This window comes from Malaclemys terrapin, chromosome 1 (genome assembly GCF_027887155.1).
Source record: "Malaclemys terrapin pileata isolate rMalTer1 chromosome 1, rMalTer1.hap1, whole genome shotgun sequence".
Classification (NCBI taxonomy): domain Eukaryota; kingdom Metazoa; phylum Chordata; order Testudines; family Emydidae; genus Malaclemys; species Malaclemys terrapin.
Window position 1 is genome coordinate 212,448,858 of NC_071505.1, and position 22,393 is coordinate 212,471,250.

General features: G+C 40.9%; 1 protein-coding gene across 1 annotated transcript in view; it reads right to left on the bottom strand.

The window, feature by feature from the left end:
- The window catches only part of PHEX (phosphate regulating endopeptidase X-linked), a 137,000-nt gene that overhangs the window by 66,002 nt on the left and 48,605 nt on the right, over window positions 1-22,393 (bottom strand). The window contains exons 8-12 of the mRNA XM_054006123.1: window positions 20,934-21,017; window positions 20,478-20,623; window positions 13,088-13,181; window positions 9,262-9,390; window positions 5,363-5,464 (exon numbers count right to left, since the gene is read on the bottom strand). Of these exons, the coding sequence (XP_053862098.1) occupies window positions 5,363-5,464; window positions 9,262-9,390; window positions 13,088-13,181; window positions 20,478-20,623; window positions 20,934-21,017 (555 nt within the window). The remainder of the gene's footprint in view (window positions 1-5,362; window positions 5,465-9,261; window positions 9,391-13,087; window positions 13,182-20,477; window positions 20,624-20,933; window positions 21,018-22,393) is intronic.

The following is a 22,393-nucleotide window of genomic DNA, read 5'->3' on the forward strand; positions in this document are numbered from 1 at the left end:
AAGGAATAAGCCTGCTACAGCCTAACTGTCCATGGACTAAAAAGGGACTAAATACCAGGGAAACTGACCTAATGCAGTAGAAATGGTAAACAGGAAAACAACAACAATTAACTCCTTTCATTCCAATGTGGTTTGCAAACTCAAAAGCAAACAAACAAACGAAAAACAGCTGAACAAACTATAGACAAAACAGGCTATATGAAATGCAGCCATTTCTGGGTAAAATGCAGGTGCTGTTTAACTGCACACAGTAACTCTACACTACGTGTCATTATGAAATAGTATGGCCAAGTGGATAGAGCAATGGATTTGAACTCAGGAGAGTTTCCCTGAGGTCAGATTGTAATCACCCATAGTTGGATTTGTCCTCAAGTTAACAATGTTATTCTTATAAAAATGCCACGAGACACTTAAATTACCACAGCAGCCAGAGCAGTTATTTTACACGTCACTGGGCACAATGCAGGCATAACGGGGTGACATTCTATGGGCTGTGTTATACAGAAGGTCAGGCTAGTGGTTCCTTCTGGCCTTTCATCTGAAACATGGTGTCTCCAGCTACACAGAACTCTCTGTTATAATGCTGGGCTTTGGCTCAGTACTGACCCCAGAGGTCTACCTCGGAATCCACAGCGATACACGTTATGCAGATGTTCCTCATCTCAAGCACTGACCCAAAACAACCTCTCAACTTGTGAGCTCTGACAGGATCACAGCAGCATTTTGGACACAGGCAATATCACAATGTGGACACATTTAGACAGATGCACTTTCTGTGTATCAAACCAGTAAATAAATACTGGTAAAACCACCAAATTTTCTGTTTTATATGTTATTGTATTAAAGTAAAAAGAGAAAAAAATGGAAGGGGGGAGATGTGTAAAGCTAATCATATATTGGTGCAAGCAATCTACTTATTAAAGTTCTAGGGATCTGACACATGGTAAGTCTCCCATTTATCCAGTAAATTATTTTATCAAGGGGTTTTATTTATTCATTTAACATGTGCCCATCCAAAGCTCTTGGCACAGTTATAAAATATATCAATAGAACTACTACAATCAATAAAGAAGTGGTTCAGGACTGTTTAGAAAAGCTGGACGAGCACAAGTCCATGGGGCCAGATGCGCTGCATCTGAGGGTGCTAAAGGAGTTGGCCGATGTGATTGCAGAGCCATTGGCCATCGTCTTTGAAAACTCATGGTGATCGGGGGAGGACCCGGATGACTGGAGAAAGGCTAATGTAGTGCCCGTCTTTAAAAAAGGGAAGGAGGAGGATCTGGGGAACTACAAGCCAGTCAGCCTCACCACAGTCCCTGGAAAAATCATGGAGCAGGTCCGCAAGGAATCAGTTTTGAAGCACTTCAAGGAGAGGAAACAGATCAGGAACAGTCAGCAAGGGCAAGTCATGCCTGACTAACCTAATTACCTTCTATGATGAGATAACTGGCTGGATGAGGGGAAAGCAGTGGTCGTGATATTCCTTGACTTTAGCAAAGCTTTTGATATGGTCTCCCCCAGTATTCTTGCCAGCAAGTTAAAGAAGTATGGATTGGATGAATGGATTATAAGGTGGATAAAAAGCTGGCTAGATCGTCAGGCTCAACAGTTAGTGATCAATGGCTCCATGTCTAGTTGGCAGCTGGTATCAAGCGGAGTGCCCCAAGGGTCTGTCCTGGGGCTGGTTTTGTTCAATATCTTCATTAATGATCTGGAGGATGGCATGGATTGCATCCTCAGCAAGTTTGCAGATGACACTAACCTGGGAGGAGTGGTAGATACACTGGAGGGTAGGGATCAGATACAGAGGGACCAAGACAAATTAGAGGATTGGGCCAAAAGAAATCTAATGAGGTTCAACAAGGACAAGTGCGGAGTCCTGCACTTAGGACAGAAGAATCCCATGCACTGCTACAGACTAGGGACCGAGTGGCTAGACAGCAGTTCTGCAGAAAAGGACCTAGGGGTTACAGTGGACGAGAAGCTGGAAATGAGTCAACAGTGTGCCCTTGTTGCCAAGAAGGTTAATGGCATTTTGGGCTGTATAAGTCGGAGCATTGCCTGCAGACTGAGGGACATGATCATTCCCCTCTATTCGGCATTGGTGAGGCCTCAACTGAGTACTGTGTCCAGTTTTGGGCCCCACACTACAAGAAGGATGTGGAAAAATTGGAAAGAGTCCAGCGGAGGGCAACAAACATGATTAGGGGGCTGGAACACATGACTTATGAGGAGAGGCTGAGGGAACTGGGATTATTTAGTCTGCAGAAGAGAAGAATGGGGGGGTGGGGAATTTGATAGCTGCTTTCAAACTACCTGAAAGGGGGTTCCAAAGAGGATGGATCTAGGCTGTTCTCAGCGGTAGCAGATGACAGAACAAGGAGTAATGGTCTCAAGTTGCAGTGGGGGAGGTTTAGCTTGGCTATTAGGAAAAACTATTTCACTAGGAGGGTGGTGAAGCACTGGAACGGGTTACCCAGGGAGGTGGTGGAATCTCCTTCCTTAGAGGTTTTTTAAGGTCAGGCTTGACAAAGCCCTGGCTGGGATGATTTAGTTGGGGATTGGTCCTGCTTTGAGCAGCGGGTTGGACTAGGTGACCTCCTGAGGTCACTTCCAGCCCTGATATTCTATGATTCTATGAATAAACACTTTGAACCCATATCGAAATATCCACCCAGATCTCTACAAAACTAAGACTGCCTCACCATACTATTCTTTATTGGCAGGGTTGGTATCTATCTGTAAACTTCGGTGTAAACCTACAATCTGAAGCCTTAAATAATCCTAGAAAATTACCTTGCTTCCTGGATGTCTTTTTGAGAAAGATGCCAATCTCTCCTGAGAAGGGTGCTCCCTATATATTCTGCCAATATTGCCCAAAGTACTCAAACAAAGCTGACATTTTGTGCGTTGGTTTTAAATATATCAGATTATTGTTTGATGTGATTTTTTAATTTTTTTAAAAGAACAGTCATAATGAAATAAGCTTTGGGGGTTATTTAAAACACTTCTGGATTAAGGGGATTTAAGATAGATGGGGCTTTTTAAATGCATTATTTTATCAGGTCATTTCACTTTGTATCCCACTTATGCCCTATTATGGGATTGTGTCTAATATGCTAAAAATCACACAAGACATGTGAATTCTTATAAAAAATATGTTCTACAGTAATGATCCAAAAAGGTGACAGCTGTCAATGATATTACTGTGATTTTTGAATAATCATTTTAATATAATAAATAATAATACTTTAAATATACTTTGCTCTTATACGCCTGCTCCTGTTCCCATTGAAGTAAATTGTTGAAGTCCCATTCACTTCAACTGAAACAGTGCATATATTACTGTACCATACTGTAGAGTTTTTAAATTAGCTCTGAATTTAGTCTGCCAGGCACATTTTGTATGTATCAGAAGGACATATGACCAATATGGTTTTTGGCTTCTTACGGATTTTACGGTAATTTTACCACCTTCTCCTACTGGCTCTCTTCTGTTCAGCCTTCTGCTATATCTGATAGGCGGCTGACAGAAGTAGTGCGGGAGAGTGGTTAAATCAATTATTTAGTAGAAAAATAAGGCCAGACTCTTATGATATTATTAGAAAAGTTGCTATTTGGAAAAAAAATATGTACAAGGCCTCTTTCCCTCTTCAAAGACCAAAAATGGCATCAATTCACCCTGAGTTGGGCAAGTATCTATATTAGATATAGTCAGACACTTAGTTTGTTCATTTCCTAAACTTCACAAGCTGTGTAAAAATATGTGGGTAATTGGTGGCTCAAATGGTAATACACTCCATTTGCTATCAGGTTAGCAAGAACCATAGTGAGACGCTGCTACCCTTGGCTTTGGTGCTCTGAATGATTCACTCATCCATCTATACATTCCTAATGTGTTCTTGAGAAAGGCAGCATGAAGCAAAGATGTTACATACTGAATTTAAAACTTTCCAAAGATAAAATAACTTCCGCAGCCTTTTCATCTGATTTCTCAAAAAGCTTTGAAGACTGCTTTTCTTAAATCAAAACTGCTATTTTTGTTCAAGCACAGCAAGTGGGACATAATTCAGCTCTGCTTGCATATAATTCTGTTCAGAAAGGGTGTTTGTCAATTGAATGCTGTCCAATCACTTCCACAAATAAAGTGAAGAGCCCATCCTCTCCTCCTATGAGTTCACACATTTTTAAGGTATGTCAACACTGTAAAAAAGAGAGAGAGAGAGAGAGCGAGAGAGAGAGAGAGAGAGACTGACCCCTTGGCAGTGATTCTTACAGTCTGGGTCAGTTGACTCAGGCTCAGTGGGCTCATGCTATGGGGCTAAAACTAGCACTATAGACGTTTAGGCTCGGGCTGGAGCCCAGGCTCTGAGAGCATCCCCTTGCTGGATTTCAGAGCCTAGGCTTCAGCCCAAGCCCAAATGTCTCCACTGCTATTTTTAGCTCCAGAGTGTGAGCCCACGTCAGTTGACCCAGGCTCTGACACTTGCAGTCGTTTTTTGCAGTGAAGACAAATCCAGATTGTTGCTCTGTGTGCTGCTCCCTGTTTTCTGAGATCACTTTCCATGTCTCACATAGTGTAAGTGCGGGATGGAGGGACCTGGTTCAGGAAGCCTTGGGTACTTTCTAACATCCAATTCACCCTCTGCACTATAATGTCACACAATGTTTAAGTTATCATGAAGGGAAGTGCCAATCTTGAGAATGATGTGATATCATTGCATTTGGGGACTGCTGATTCACTGGAATGGTGACGTCATCTTGGAAGTACTGTTTTCAGGGGGTAGACTTCCAACAGTGACATCAAAGAAGATGCCAGATTTAACATCTTCATATACCCATTGCTAAATTGGAGCCTCCTCCTTCCAGGTACTGGACATCCTAAACAATCTAAACTTAAAAATATTTTATAGTAGTATTATTCATTTGTACTACGGTAGCACCTAGAAAGCACATTCAAGGATCATTGTGGTAGGCACTGTACTGACAAATAATGAGGAAGACAGCTCCTGCCCCAGAGAGCTCACAATCTCCATGTCAGTCAGGGTGCAAGAAGTGGACAAAACAAACAGGGTGAACATGGGAGGAAATGAGATAACAAAATTAACAGCTTAGCAGAAAAGTAGGAGTTCAGGTTTCTCAGCATTAGAACATAAGAACGGCAATACTGGGTCAGACCAAAGGTCCATCTAGCCCAGTATCCTACAAGTGTAGGCAAACAGATTGCCAATGTGCATTTCTAAAATAATAAACAAGTAAATGGAACTTTAAACACAGCATTAAAACTAATGGCAAAGCTTCCACTGACTTCAACGCAGCAGGATTTCACCCAGCATTTTCATTTTCCAACATCAAAAGTTACCTTTTCATTAGCTTTCCTTTTTGTTCTTGCATCCATCCAGTCATTTTCCTTTTCCAACATGTCGATAAAGGCCCAGCGAATCCCTTCAGTCAACTCTGCCATCTGCAAAACAAATTCTCCCCAATAAAGAGAGTCATGGGAAACTGACTATGAGAAAAGCAAACTTCTTGATTAACTGGGTATATGAATGACCTGTGGGGTAAGACTACATCTGTCTCTCTTTATATGACACCAAGTCTGCTTCCTTCCCCACATACCTTACGCTGTCTCTCCCCGCAACCCTGGGATTTCTAGTCATAGAGTGCTTACCTTCATTTTCATCTCTACCAGCTACACTACACAAGTTTCTGACTATTGTTTCCTCCATGACACAGTAATGAACAGTCATCATGAGAATGCCTTTCTTGTGCTCATGATGGACATGTTGAGAGAACAGCTGAAGTCTTGTGAAATTCCTGGCAATTTGTTTCCCAATCACATGTGTATAGTGCCCAGTATTCCTTCTGACTGACATTCATCCAAAAGAACCGTATTTGGGCTGTTTGCATCCCTACCCAAACACAAAGCAGAGCTCTATTATTTATCCAACTAGCTTTGTTTGTGGACTTTTACTGTAATTTAAAGTTTACTGTTTATATTACAGATGGTAGCAGCTTGAACATCCAACTGGGCCCAGTTTTCCTTGGTTTTTGCACTTTGGATAGTAATTTACATTGGCACCACAATTCTGATCTGGTTGCATTTTTCATCCACTTGGCACAGGTATAAAATGACTACACAAGGTGTCACTGAATTTCAAAAACAGGAATAGTAACAGGAATAGTGACTGGGGACCTAGAAAGAGTTGATGGAGAGAGACTGTGAGAGTCTGATTTCGTGACTGGACTGGTTGCTTGGGTGGGTTCAAGACCGGCCCGCGGAACTTTGGGGGTTGGACTAGATGACCTCCTGAGGTCCCTTCCAACCCTGATATTCTATGATTCACCTAGATACTAGGAGGATAGACATTTGAGAATAACCTAAAATGATACACATCAAGCAAGCCCATGGCATCTGATCCCAAGTGAAAGATTATTCTGCTGGTCTAAAGAGCGAAAATGTTATCAGTCCTATGTATTTGGCTGGGGGAGCTGAACAACAGAGGTGCTCATAGTCAGTTGCTTCTACTTGTGTTGACAGGTGAGGCTGAAGACATAGGCAATTACTAAAGACACAACCTTGGCAATAAAAAAAGGGCTGACGTTATTGGAGCTGGATCAGGCCTAACAGTTGGGATAGCAAAAGACATTCAAAACTAAAGGATTTGACCATAACACTATATAAAGTTTATCAGCTGTGTTAAATTTAAAAATAAAGAGAAATGTCAATTAACATGGATGTGCAACATGTTAATCAGTAGAGATGGTATCATTAAAATGTCCTTTTGGGGGTAGAGGGACCCTGAAAAATAGCAACATTATTTTCAGCTGAGCAGTCATGAATGCATCAGACTCACATTTTGAGCTGTTATTTCCTTGTTGTGTGTGTGTCTCAAATTAAAGGAAAGCACTTGCCCTCTTTACTATTCAGTTTCCTCCCCTCCTTTTTTTAATATCTCATTACTTTAGAGACAATATAGGACAACCAGAACAAAACATTAAATATGACCAAACCATCTCAGTAAACGACATCCAAGGGACTAAAGTAACTTAAAGAATATTGATGGCAGAGCACTGACTCAATTAACTTCGTACACTAATGAGGTGAACTCCTTGTGTTTGGAGGTTGCAAGTTCAAACTCAAGCTCTGCAATTGGACCCTGGTGTCTATTTAGGTTTTATGCACCAGCTGTAGCAGTAGGGGGTGGGAGAAGAAACCTATTCATATTATCAGAGTTATTACTGAAATTGCTCAGGCATAGCTGTAAGAAACACTGCAGAGTCTGTAGGTCAAAAACAATACTATATTTAGACACAGATAATATTTTTTTCATAAAAGGAGGAGAGAGAAGGCATGCATGTCATGAGACATCATCAGTGACTAAAACCTGAAAACACCATACTATCCATAACTCATGATTTGCTTAGCATGGATAGCTACCTACTCTCCTTTAGCTAAGGAAAAAATGTTCTAGAAATCAGAATGGCTTGCCTGGTGTCAGAAAGGGGAAAAGAACCGAAAAAGAGGAAGAGAAAAAATTATTAAAAATAAACTTGAAGAGCCACAATTTTCAAGGTTGCAACCAGATTCAATATGACCTCTAATTTTATTTCCATACTCACCACTGCACATCTGGTAAAAACGCTGTATGCCAGCAGGAGAGCACTCTCCTGTTGACATAATTACGCCACCTTCGTGAGAGGTGGAAGCTATGTCAGCAGGAGAGTGTCTCCCACCATCATAGCGCCAGTGTGGACAGCGCTTAGGTCGCTGTAACTTGTGTCACTCGGGGGCAGGGGGTGCCTTTTTCATACCCCTCAGCAACGTCAGTTAGATCAACTTAAGCAGTAGTATAGACCTGCCCTCAGATAAACCTGCATGGAGGTCATTACGCTACGTTTGTGACATCCCAGTGTTTTTTTCCCTAACAAACTGTAATATAAACACCACTTTAGGAATTCAGTGAATGACCAAGGAGCTGAAAAAGTTGGGTGTTGGAGAGGAAATTCTAGTTCAAAGACAAAGGCTTACAACAGTAAAAAAGGGAATCCAGATCATTATTGAAAATATAAGGAACAAAAACCAAATCAAACCACTGGTCAATTTGGGATCCTGCCCTTGACAGCAGCCAACACCTGGTCCTACACATGAAACTGAAGAAACTAGAGGTTGAGTCAAGCCAATAAATTTAGATCAGGAGACTGGGCCTGATTCAATGCCCACTGAAGTCAAACCCTTCCATTGACTACTGTATATTAGATCAGGCACTTCAATCCAAATCTGAATTTTCCCAGAATCTAGTATTTGGGGTTCAGCTTAGGCCCACTAAAGAGAAGATCCATTAGCTGGAAGTTGAAGTTAAAAAATTAGAAAAGATCAAAGTGGAACTAAGTCACAAGTTTTTAACAGCGAGGATAGTTAATCTTTGGACCAATTTATCAAGGGAAATGGTAAATTCAGCATTAATTTGAAGTCTTTTGATTGAGAAGAGATGGCTTTCTGAAAGGCCTGCTCTAATTCAATCACCAGTTATTGGGCTCAATCATGTTCACTTACATAATATGGAAGAATAATTCCTCCCACCATAAGAATTACTGGGTGAAATTTTATGACCGGTGTTATGCAGTAGGTTTGATTATATGATCACAGATTTCTTAAAATTATCTTCCTAAAATTTTATGAATCACAAATCCTGAGTTTTGATCTTTAGATAGGAGCTTCCCCAAAATTTGGGCCAGAGATCAGTTATGGATTCCCTATGCTGGCTCAAACTTCTAGGGAGGATATTCAGAATGCATATAGTCAACTGTGCAATGCTGCACCTGCAGAGAGGAGATCCTTCTTGACCCTCACATCTGAGAAGTCTTGGATCAGATCCTTAAGATCAGATCCTACAGTTCCAATGATGATGCCAGTTGGCTCCTGCATCACAAGAATTACCCTTATCTTAGAAGTCATAACTACAAGTGTTATTCATGGTGAAAATATTACCTGGATACATTTTTAAATCCAGCTACATATTTGTCTCAAAGGCCTGAACTGGCAATGAATGCACAGATTGAATTTAGCTGGAGGGAGAGGAGGCATTTCCTTTTCTTTGTTCTGTTTTTCCCTACTATCCATTACTCTGAATAAGTGAAATTTTTAAAATCATTGCTGGTGGAAAGTCTCTCTTTAAAGCTAAATTCAACTTGAAATTTATTCTGCTGGGAGAAAGAACCTATTTAAAAGTTTTCAGATAGAGACTGAGGAGGACTTACCATTTCTCTCTTGTCTTCTTGAAAATGGACATCCACAAACATCCTGCCAATGACATAAGGGAGTGCTCCTTCTACAAAGTTTACACATTTATCCCACTGAGGAGGTAAAGATGTGGTTCCCTGGATTACCTGTTGGCATTGCACAATAAACCATCAGAACATGCCATTTGAGAAAAACCATGGAAATAACTCAGTATCCTCATGGTAAATTTTGAAAAGTAACAGACAGACATAACCTAATATATATATAACAGCAGGATCATTTTACTATTTATGTTGCACTTTCATAGTCTTCAAAAAGACACCAGCTGAGGATCTGCCTTCTTAATGTCTAATTCACCATTTAATGAGCAGGATGCAGCATTCTGCACCAACTTCAAAATCATCCAAAAGACCATCCCTCTGGTCAATCCCCATTCCCCTGAACCAGGCCTGCCATTAGGATGCAAAGGATTGGGGTAGGAACTACTGAAGGTGGAAGGTCATCAGTATGCCTGCCTGCATGGGCATTTCTGGGAGGGCACTAATATCAGTGTGAGAAAGAAAGCACCAGCACGAGTAGAGGCTATCAACGAGTGTGTGAATGCAGTAGAAAAGTGGGAGTGTAGAAAGGCACCACTGAGTGGGGGGAGTGGGGCAAATGTGTGTGACAGTGTAGAGGGGCATGAATGTGTGAGGTAGGAGAGGGCGCTGGAACCTTTGTAGAAGTGGGGAGGCTGAGGCCAAAGTGCCTGCTCTTTCTCTCTCCACGGCTGGCTGCTCCAGCAATGAGCCAGCTGCCCTCTCTTCTGGTCCCACAGCAATTCTGAGTGGGCAAAATGTATATTTGTAGCACCTCCCTGGCAGAATCTATTATTCTGAGGGGGCGATCTGCAGGGACATGAATTAAAAAGTGGGAGGCATGGCCCCTTGCTCCTTCAGTTCTGGCAACAGTGGCCCTAGTGCCTGAGAGAGAGCAGGAGGTCCAGTGTGCAATTGCGAGAGAGACATGCATAGTTGGATGTAAAGTAATAGTCCAGGATAAGAAAGAGGGAATGAAAGACTACAGAGAACGTAGCAAGAGAATAATATACAGAATGAGTAGAAGGAAGAGGTTAGATGAGAAAAGCATCAGAGAAATAAGAGTGCGGTGAAACATACTGAAAAAATAGAGGAAAAGTAATAATATGTATAATAGAAGGAAAGAAATATTGGAGTAAAAGAAGAAGAAAAAAAGCCATGGAGACAAAGTTAATCTTTCATTGAATAATTTCTAATGGCAAAAAGTTTCAAATAATACAGAGTTAATGTTTGACATATGCATATCTTTTGATTAGCCATTTTATTATACCACAACTCCCTTCAATGCACCAAACATGATATTGTTTGTGCATGGGGCAGTAGGCTATAGGAGGAAGAAGAACTTTGAGGATGGGGAAGAGATAGCAGGCTGTCAGATTCCAGTGAGACAAAAAATGTATTGGGTGGTGTTGTGAGAGGAGGTATCTTGGCTGAGAGAAAGTGTCAGCATGTAGGCTAGTCAAAATATATTGATTGCCTGCACCACTTTGTACCCGCCAGCCTTGCTCCCATGGGCAGTGGGCATCATAGGCTGGGGGAGGCTTGAGCCTCCCCAAACAGCCTAGCATGGCCCTGCCCGTGTGCTGCCCACCCGGCACTCCGGGGCTCAGGCTGGGGACACTGAGGCCACTCGAGCGGCCCAGAGCTGTGGGGCCGGCGGCCATGGTGGGAGCACTCTGGGCTTCAGTGGGGGAGTGAGGTGTATGGCAAGGGCGAGGGGTGGGCCCTGGGCAGAAGAGGAGGGGCCGAGGGCTAGCCTCCCCCAATGGCCTGCTCCCCAATTTGTTATCGGGAAAGGAAGAAATGCCTGGAGTCACTCAGGGCTGGTCTACACTGAAGGTGTAAAGTCGACCTAAGTTACGCTACCTCAGTTACATAAGTTACGTAACTGAAGTCGACATAGCTTAGATTGACTTACCGCTGTGCCTACACCATGCTGTGTCGATGGGAGATGCTCTCCCGCCAACTTACCTTACTCTTCTCTGGGAGGCGGAGTACAGAAGTCACGGGAGAGCACTCCGCCATCAACGCTGCATCGATCGCAGCAGTACCGATTTAGCCATAAGTATAGGTAAGCCCTTAATGGAGCCCCTTTCCAGTCAATTAAACCGCAATGTTGATGGACTCTGAAGGGATCTGTGTTCATCTTTTATCAGCCCAAAACATACTGGCATGTGGCAATGGCCATCAAGGGAGGAGGAAGGTGCAAAATGGAGGAAAACAGGGATCCTCAAGATTTTAATGGTTTCAAACACACGTTCAAGGATTTTTATTTATTTATTTATTTATTGGCAAATGAAACCTTTGTTTCCTCTGATGCCTTGTCTTATCATGTAAAAGTCACTTTAATAATTCCTCCAATGAAATGGAAATAGTATGTAAAGTTTAAACTTACTATAAAGTAACCACACATCCAGGGAGTCTGTGGCTTACAGGGCTAGTTATGGGACAGCGGGTTCTCCAGCTTTAAGTCACTGGTTTGAATCCAGTTTTGGTAAGTAACACAATGTAACTGAGGCTTGGCCTGCTATGAGTGCTACTAGCACTACAGTGTAGAAAAATGGCTGATACTATAAACAAAGCAATTTCTCAACAGTGATGTCCTGTTTTACAGCCTATGAAAATGACCTTCCACATTTAATTTCCACTCCCCTTCCTCTGCAAAGTGCAAACCATTTTCATTTTAAACCTCTTGATGCCAAGATTCACATTCTTCAGATCTGAAACCCATTGCCAGGCGGGGGCAAGCTGGAAACTCAGGGGCCTGTCTGTACTGTGCTTAGCACACTGGATGGAATTCACCCACATGCAGGGAACCCTCACATGGCCTATTTACATGACAACTTGAAAATGTTGTGCTAGAAAGTGTACAACCAACTTGATGTATATATTTTCTTTGATTTCTCAAGTGAGTACATAAATGCAAGTAGCTATTTGGTGTGTCATAAAGCACAACCCCTAAACTCTAAGAGTTCCATTTGGGATCTGAATATCCTGCCAGGCTGGTTATAGGTCAGCACTCTATTGTACTTGGCCAATAAAAAATTGAATTATAAAAAGGGAAGGAATACTCCTGACTTCAACTCCTTCTCCAATCTCTCTGCTCATGACATCAGTGAATACCTGAAGGAGACTGAACCAAGGGGAAGAGGCCCAGGCTGGAAGGAGACCCAGACGGTGAAATTTACTGCAACGTATGGTGAGGAAAACCTTCATTTTGAATTTTGTTCATTTGTTAAGTTAGCCGTTAGCTTGCGTTTTACTCTTTTGTAAACAATCCGGGTTCTTATGCATCATTATTTGTAATCACTTAAAATCAATTTTTTGTAGTTAGTACTCTTATCTTATTGTTTTATCTTAACCTGTGTGTTAGGTTAAAGTGTGTGGGAAAACTCCATTTGGGATAACAGGGCTAGTGCATTATCATTTTCCTTTGATGAAATGATGGACTTTCTATGAGCTTGTACTGTTCAGAAGGGTAATAAGCAGTACAAGACGCAAATTTCCGGGAGACGAGGCTGGGACTAGGAATTTGTGGGTGTCGACCTGTATGTAATTCAGGAGTGACTGGTCAGCATGCTCACGTATTTAGTTGGGAGTGAATTTGCATGCTGAAGTCTGTGTGAACAGGCCAGGAGTGGATGTTCTGAGAGCAAAGCCGTGTAGAAGGCACCCCAGGCTAAAGAGTTCAGCAGTTCAGATTGTACCCTGGGGAATGTCACTACCAGTCTCACCTATCATAAAAACTGAAAAATCTTGAACTTACCCGCGAAAATTCCAGCCATCTATACTGAAAGCGTCGGCTGAGGTTAAATATTCTTGAATAAACCATCCTCCATACCAGATAGTTGGCAATAGTCCTGTTAAATCAGACATACATATTTATCAAACATTTAATTCCATGTGATGTACAGCAAAGCACTTGTAGAAGCAATATCTGAATGGCTTTCTGTAAGAGCAGTTTGAACTGAATGACAGAAATTTCACCTTTAAAATTAATGATGAGCTGTGACCGAATTGATAAAATCCTATTACACAGAAGAAATTGCATGAAGACAGCCATTTACTGCCTGATTTCATGATAGGAGCCATCTTCTAGAGAATGCTTTTAACACATTCGTATCCTGATATATATATTTCATAGTTTTTACAATGCAAGTTTCATTTAGGTACTCTTTACACAAATGGTAAGTGCTATGCAATGACAGTAATTACATAACTGCTCTGTACAGAAACTACACAATATCTGGTCATTTTTGACTTGTAAATCAAAGTGCAGGTTCTCTCTCTTTACTAGTAAGACCTGCAAATAATGATCATGAAACTAAAATAATGGATAATTAGCTCCCATATATAGTCATTACATGGTATTAACTAGGGTGACCAGATGTCCTGATATTAGTGGCTTTGTCTTATTTAGGAAACTATGCTGTGTCCCCCCCTACCCTCCAACTGGAAAAAAAAGTGTCCCAATTTTTCACACTTGCTGTCTGGTCACCCTTGTATTAGCACCTTTCATCTGAAAATATCAATGTGCTTTACAAGCATTTCTTCATTAGCACTCTGAGAATGACTGTAGGCAAATATTACTATCCCCACTTTGTAGATGGATAAACTGAAACACAGAGAGAGCTTAAGCGCCCAGATACTAGCGGGATTGAAAAATAGATAGGAGCAACTTGTCCAACCCTCCCAGGAGACCTCCTGTTATCCTTCTCTAAACATTAAACAACACACTCTCAAGTCCAATGTGTATGGTTACTGTGATGGGGTAACTAGCACCTGCTGTATGAGACATATGTGCACTGTAAAATCAAGGTGAGGAATTTAGATTTCACCCTCTCGAAAACACTGAAGCATTCTACAGCAATGCCCTAAACACACTGGTACAGTCATACACAAGTGTGAATCATAGTAACTTATTCACTAAAGATTTGCCCCTGATCACATGCACTTGGAGTGCACATGAGTGTATTTAGCAAAAGTCACGATTAAGAAAAGGGGAGCAGGATAATTTGGGAAGCATTTATGACTGAAGATAAAGTAATGAGCTCTATTATATGATCAGACAGACTGCACCACTTCTGTATTGAAAACTGAAGGAGGCAGGTTGGAATAAGGAAAACTCTTTGAAGGTTCCCTTGTGAATATTTCGCCATAGCATCCTATGAGGCATAGGAAAGATTTGCCTTCCTGGGGCAAGGGCTGTGGGGCGCACCTCAAACCTGGTGTTTCCCAGAAGATCTGAGAGAGGCCAAAGCCATCCACAAGGAATCCCTTTACCTGAGCACTGACACTGAATGCCCTGGAGCCATGAGGTTCCCCAGCAGTGGCTACCCTCACAGACAAGCTTCCTTTTCCAGGAAAGATCCATATGGTCAGAGCAGGGCTAAGAACCACCTGCCCTGGCTTCACCCTCAGCCTGACCACTCCTTTCTCCCAAGCTTCCCCTTTTCCTGTCTTCTCCTACTGTGGCAAGACCTTCATGGGTCTGAAGGGAGAGGGACAGTGTCATGGCAACATCCAAGTCTCCTTCCACATGTGGGGGTTGATATCCCATGCATGGAGGGAACCCTTCACTAGGATCTAGGTGGCAATCATCTGCCCTCCTGTATGTAAATGTCCATGTAATCGTATAATATATTGTGTCTGTTGGATGTTTTTTCGGTGATTAGAAATATACATGTCTAATATATAATGTCATCAAGAAGATTAGCTTGCATGAGCTCAGGTTACAAGACTTTGAACAGTTCTTTTTGTCGTGATTGAATGAATTGAATCAGAAACATAAAAATATACTCCAGGATCAATAATGATACCTCAAAATAGCAGGTCTTTCACAAAAAATGTTTGGTCAATGTGAGGTTTCCTGAAGCAATGACAAACTGAAGTATGCTGTAAGTGCCTACTCAGTAAAATTTCTGCAAGTGAGCTAATTTCCACAAGCCTCACATTTATCAGTTTCAAAGCGCTTCAGCGGGGCTGCATCCATGCTCCTGCAATACCTATTAAGTCCCTGCATTTTATTAGAATCTAGAAAAGTATTTGCAGGATTCCTGTGGATTAAAATGATAAAAGGCTTAATTTTCATTAAAATTCTTATAAGGAGAAAACCCCATGTAGAAAGACCACTACCATGAGGCAATTACATTTTACAATTTAGCACTTAAATGCCACAGAAATTTAATTCTCCTTTGTGTGCAGTTCTTGCTCCACCTTGGGTGGTATTTATCCTTGATTATGGGTTAGGAAATCTGTTCTGAGTTAAAATAAAAGGGTGGGGAATGTAACTAGTGATGGATGAACTTCAAAAATAGGCCTGATCCAAAGCCCATTGATATCAATGGAAGTAGTTCCATTGATTTCAGTAGCTTTTGGATCAAGTCAGTGATATGGAGGTGGGGCTGAGTTTAGATAAATACATGAAGGTTATCCAAATCTTATTTGAACTGGATCTGAAAAATTGGGCTGGACACCTTCCAGAATGGGTGCTTTGATGAGATCTCTGGTACTTTCTTTTTGAACTAGTATTTGAATCCCCTGCTACACAAAAATATAAAGCAATGAAAATGGTTTCATTTCAAACTCTGGATGAGGATTGGTTATTCTGTTTTCAAGAGCGTGGGGAAGAGGGAAGGGCAGGATTCATATTTTATCTGAACCTATTTACCAATCCTTGGCTTCTATTCTTTGTCTCTTCGGCCAGTACACAAAGTACAGAAAGAATAGAGATAGATGGGGCTAATTTCACCACTTTGGTTTAAAACAATAGTACTTTTTACTTCTGTGTTGCCATTCACTTAAGCCTCTCAGAATGCTTTACAAATTATTTAATTTGCACAGTGCCAGTGTGAAGGAGGCAACTAATATGCCAAGTTTACCAATGGTGAAACTGAGGCACAGAGAATGTGAGCTATTTACCTTGCTTCCCACACTGAGATGTAGTTCTAGAATAGAACACACAAGTCCCAGATCCAAGTTCTGTGTAACTAAAGTCCTTGTTATTGTAACCCTTGGGAAGATTACATTTTGTCCCACTTTGACTGATAAATGATTGCTACAGATGGAAAGTTTAGGATGATTATTTCTTAACAAAGCGGTCTGTTAGTTTGTGGTATAGTCTCCCAAAGGAAGTGGTAGAAACCTTGTTTCCTGGGACATTTCGAACTAGACCACACATTTGTTATAACACTGTAAGGAACAATAATGCCTTGGCAGCGAATAAAGTTGATGACCTACATAAAATCCTAGGATTTTGTGACATCATGCTAGCATTTCTATCTATATTTATTGATAGACAGTTTTAATACAAGCTCAACAAATAGATCCATGTTTTCCAACTAATGGACTTCCTTAAGGGGCATAAGCTGTGCATGCATTTTTGCATTCCTAACTGAATTATGGAACCAAATTCTGAGCACTTCTAAACCTCTCTACACCATACTCCAGCAGGGGTATATCCACAACTAATTTAGCAGGAGCATCCTGAAGTGTAAAGAGAATACTAGGCTTCAAGTTTTCTAAAAGTTTATTCCATTATGTTCTATGGAAGAGTGAGTGTTAGTTATTTGTCTTTTGCCAGACCAGTAGGATAAGCAGCAGGAAAGTAGTTCTTCAGTTTGAGTTCCATTAGGGTTATAATCATTGATATTGTAACAATTACAAACAGGGCCGGCTCTGGCTTTTTTGCCGCCCCAGGCAAAAAAGCCTCCCGCCACCCCCCGCCCACCCCCCAGCGTGGCAGGGGAGGGCACCGAGCCCGGCCGCAGGCCGCTCTCCCCAACCGGCCAGAGTGCCAGGGGGAGGGCGGCCGGAGCCCCGGGAGGAGGGCAGAGAGCCCAGCCAGGGCTCCGTTCTCCCCGGCGGCCAGAGTGCCGGGAAGAGGGTGGCGAGCCCGCCGCAGCTCCGCTCTCCCTGGTGGCCAGAGCGCCGGGAGGAGGGCGGAGAGCCCAGCCGGGGCTCCGCTCTCCCCGGCGGCCAGAGAACCGCACCGCCCCCCTCCAGGTGCCACCCCAAGCACAAGCTTGGTGGGCTGGAGCCTGGAGCCGGCCCTGGTTACAAAGATTTGTATTTGGGATACAAATCCCTTTATTGCTCTCAGGTTATATATGGGACTGTTCTTCTCTCAATGTACACAAATTCTCCTTAACAAAAGTGAAACAGGCATTGAGGAAAGAACAGATTCCTTAAATAACAGATGTAAGTTAATATCTAAGATTCCTAAGGCATACCATACAATATCTTGATTAAATTTCACTGGAGTTACCGTGAACCGATTAGAGCTGAGTGAATAATGGCCTGTGAAAAATTCATGCAATGAATTTAGCTCCTATTCTGGTTTTTGTGCTGTCTCCAATCAGACTGCAATTTTAATGAATTTGTTCACTATTCAAAAGGGTCCAGTGAGTGCTCGGAGGAAATAGTTTTCAATATGTGGATTGCTTACAAAAAATTCTCTGTGAATACTTCATTGAATAATCCATACCTGGGGTTCAGTTCAATATTCAACTTGAGTGATTTGTCACTTAATTCGCATGATATTGTTCCCGTTCTCAGAATGGATGACCTAACCTTTAAGCTGCTTCTTCCTCTATCTGAAACAAATTTCATTTACTTCGATTGTACGACTCTTTGGAGCTGGGGCAGTCTTTTTTTCTGTGTTTGTACAGCACTTTCTACCATAGTCCTGGTCTACTGCTGCTCATAATAATAACAACAATTTTGTGCCTGAAAAGGGATGGAACTCAGTCAAAGTGAAAATCCTATTTAGATGCCATAGAAATATCCACAAATAATTTTTCTTACTATTCACCTGGCGCCACTAATGATACTATATCTCCTGAAGTGATTCAGAAATTAATTTATGTTATAACCACTGAAATACGACTGGGACTTTAGAAGGAATCAAGGGGAATATATTAACATAGAAATATTAACACATATTTACTGTGACAATCTGAAATCAAGTCCGCGTTGTTTGCATTAATTTTGCTGTTTAAACTCCTTTCTGACATTCACCTGCTATATAAAATATGATATTTAAGCATTTATCCTTGAACTTATTCACCATTTAGGTAGATGTAAGGCTCTGTGTATTGCTCTACACTTATTCGGGTGGTGGAAAAGGAGAGGTTTTCTTTCCTGTTACTATTTTTTCCAAACTAGATAATAAACTAACTTTCAGAGCCAATTGTGACATCCTAAAGAGTCCTAAAAAAGCTTTTTTGTTACTATGTAGTGAATCTTTGAATGGATGTTCTGTATTAATGTATTTGTATCTTTGACAAACACGTGAGTAACAATGGCCATATTAAAGTAACTGAATAAATTTATTTATGTTTAAGTCATCATGCTATAATTTACCATTTCTAACAATGTATGAATCAATTTTCTTAGGACTAGATTGCACAGTGTAGGCATAGCCTGTATTGATGACTCTCACAAACTGCTGCCCTCCTTAAGGGATGAAGCTCAGTGCATGGAGTGTGGGGAAACAGAGTCATGGCTTTGCCTACTCCCGCACTTTCTGCTTTCTTTGGGGCACCCTGTGCCCAAGGGCAATAGTTAGGGAGTAGTACTGGCACTCCACTGAACACAGGGCCTGCACATGTGCCCAGCCCATATGCCAGCCTCACAAGAGAGGGGAGGTTCTTTACTCCCTCCCCTCTGTTGTGCCCCTACATAAAGGCTAGGGAGATCTAGCTCTTAATTAAGCCGTAGGACCCAATCCTCCCAGCACCTTACAGGATGGGACACTGAAGTAAATAAAATGAGCCCCTTTGCTTTATAGCAATATAATACAAAACATACACATAAAGGGACCAATTCTCCATTGCCTTGTACATATGCAGTTGGTGTAAAATGCTACCAAATAAGTATTTTATACTCACTTTGCATGTATGAAACTGACTTTCCAAGGCACAAGGCAATGGAGAATCGGGCCTGCACAATGCATATTATTCAGTCATTTGAAGGAGAAATTCTGTGGTCGTGTCTGTTTGAATTGTTTAAAGTAGGTTATGATAGCTGATTGTTTGGCAGTTGAACAAACACTAATTTTTATTTTTAGTATTCCTGATATTTTACAAGTATTATGAATTTTTTAAAATATGTTCTTATTAAGAGAAGAAATACAGTGCAATAACATCAGAATAAAGTTTCTGCCTTGTTCTAGTATTTTTTAGTTGTTATGTAGATGACTTTAGTTTGACATGCTCTGACCAGGTAATATTATTGCATGGTTAGCAATAAACTGTTTTTAGAAAGACATTCAACCAAAAAGAAAAAGGTGGATGGTAAGAGGCAATCATTAAACAAGTAGTTCAACAGAGTAATTCATAAGCTGTTAGTCAGTTTCAGTAATAAAGGAGTATTGCAAAGTCAGACAATTCAAGTATATACATTTTTCTCTATACTAAGGGACTGTTCTTCCATGTCTTGCACACCTGAGCAAAGTGGGTGCAAAATGCTACCATTCTGATCTAGTAGCATTTTACACATCCATATCACAGCAATAAATGACTACACAAGATGCAAGGCCATGGACAATCAAGCCTTAAACGTATATTAGAATGGTGAGCTGGATGCACCTGTAATTGCAAGCCTCACTACAAGATCTTTTTTTATTTCACTTTTTTTATTTGAAGTTAGAAATTGCATTACCACCTACAAGGCTTATATTCTTCAGCCTTTATTCAAGCAAAACCAAATGGGAGGTTTGCCTGAGTAAAGACTTGAGCCAAGAGAGTGCTGAACATCTGAGATTCTCATTGAAATGCCCGGATTTGGCCCACCCTTTTGAGTGTAGTTGAATGCACAGTGTAATACAGCAGACAAAGGTATAACACAGTCCAATGGCTGGAAGTTAAAGCTAGACATAGACATATTCAGACTGGAAATAAAGTACACATTTTTAACAGTGAGGGTAATTAACCATTTGAACAATTTACCAAGAATTGTGGTGGAGTCTCTATCACTGGCATTTTTTAAATGCAAGATTGAGTGCTTTTAAAAAAAAATAATAAAAAAAATAAAGATACACTCCAGGAGTTATTTTGGGAAAGGTCTATGGCCTGTGTTATATAGGAGGTCAGACTAGATGATCACAACAGTCCCTTCTGGCCTTGGAATCTACAAAACATAATAATAATCCTCACTTTTTCCTTTCTTTTTCTAGTATCCTGAACAAGTCTTTGAAGTACTGGGGCACACGGACAATCACATTTTCTGAAGGACCTAGATCTTGAAGGTGAGGGTAGAGTTTAGTGTCAATCACCTTCTTGATATATCCCAGCCAGTCAAACTGAAAGGACAAAGAAAAGCTCAGTTAATACATTTGACAAACAGGGAAGATCAGACATAATTAATTGGCAGGGTTCAGTTAAATGACACAAAGGTTTTTGCTCATTTAAAATATTTAATTTCATCATGGCAAATAGTATGGCACTTAAAGATGCAGCTGTGTTTAAAACAACAATTATACTAAAGAACACCTGTTTGTACTAATGTTCATTTAAAATGCTATCCCATGCACATTTGAAGCACCTTTAGTTGTAAATGGTGAGTTACATAGTCCAGACATTAGAGCAATTTTCCAGTTAACTTCCACCAACCTGAGGGATCATGGTGCTAAGTTCAGATATGTTCATTCTATTGTACATAGTCTCACTGGTTCGATTCTCCTGTGGAATCATTATCTAGCGAACATAAATGAAAAGAAATATATTTTAAACATCCTTCTCTTACAAATCATATGATAGGTATTAACAAAGTGAGAACTATCTCAGTCTAGCTGCAAAAAAAAAAAAAAAAAGTAGTTCATAGCAACAAATTGCCTCCTGATCCTCAAAAGAAAGTCAGCTATCCTAAACCAAAAACTAACTAATGTTATTTTAACTTATTACACTTCAGTGCATATGTGAAGCTGCATATGAGGAGGGATAGCTCAGTAGTTTGAGCATTGGCCTGCTAAACCCAGGGTTGTGAGTTCAATCCTTGAGGGGGCCATTTAGGGAACTGGGATAAAAATCTGTCTGGGGATTGGTCCTGCTTTGAGCAGGGGGTTGGACTAGATGACCTCCTCAGGTCCATTCCGATTCTATGAAGTTATCCACTATTTTTTCTTTTAAAAATTGAGCCAAATTTTGCTCCAATTACATCACATTAAATTACTAATCACTCCAATCAAATTTTTAGCAGCATAAGTGAGAGCCAGATTTAGCCCATTAATACTTCTTCACTCCATTCCATCTCCTCAAAAGCATCTGGTCAAAAATAAATACTACAGAGAAAACTAGGCCCATTCATAAATTATGAGGATTATCCAGATTCCAAGGTTTCAGTTTGTCCATAATAAAAAAAAATAGTCCAAGCACAAAGTTCAGATCCAGTTCAAAATGTCCTCAAAGTTCAAGGGTGTTAGGATTTCAGATGCTGGTTCCAGCCTAATTCTAAGATAATTTCTATACAATGGACTCCGTTGAAACTAAACAGTACACAGATGGCAAGACTCCAGACCAACCAAACTAATGGCAGTTTTCCAACCCAAACTCCCAAACCAAGTTTCTCTGGCTTTTGCTTAAGCCATACAGAAAATATGACTTTCCTCAGGTATTTTAATTCCCTTCCCCCACTGCCCCTCACATATGTCATCTTTTTCTTCCCCCACTCCCCACAGGCTCTACTGCCTAAAATCTTCCCACTTTTTCCTGCTTAAACTTCCATTTTTCTCCATGCCCACAGGTACCACCCCCCCGACATCTGACAAATCTAGGAGTTTTATGGGTAAAAAGCAAGTATAAATTCTATAGAGTGAGGAGGGATCCATTTTCCTACCATGGCCTCATTTTTCACACAGATACAAATGGAATATTGATTGACTAAACCCATCATTCTGTAATTGAACAAACAAGAGCCCACACAATTCAGGTGGTCATAATGTTCTAACAGACAACAAAATATTTCAACAGGAAAGCTAGACGTAAAACTGTTTGTAATAATACTTAATGGTATTACTTCGACAATTACTTCAACCTCCCTCACAAGCATAAGTTATGATAATACATTGCCCAGC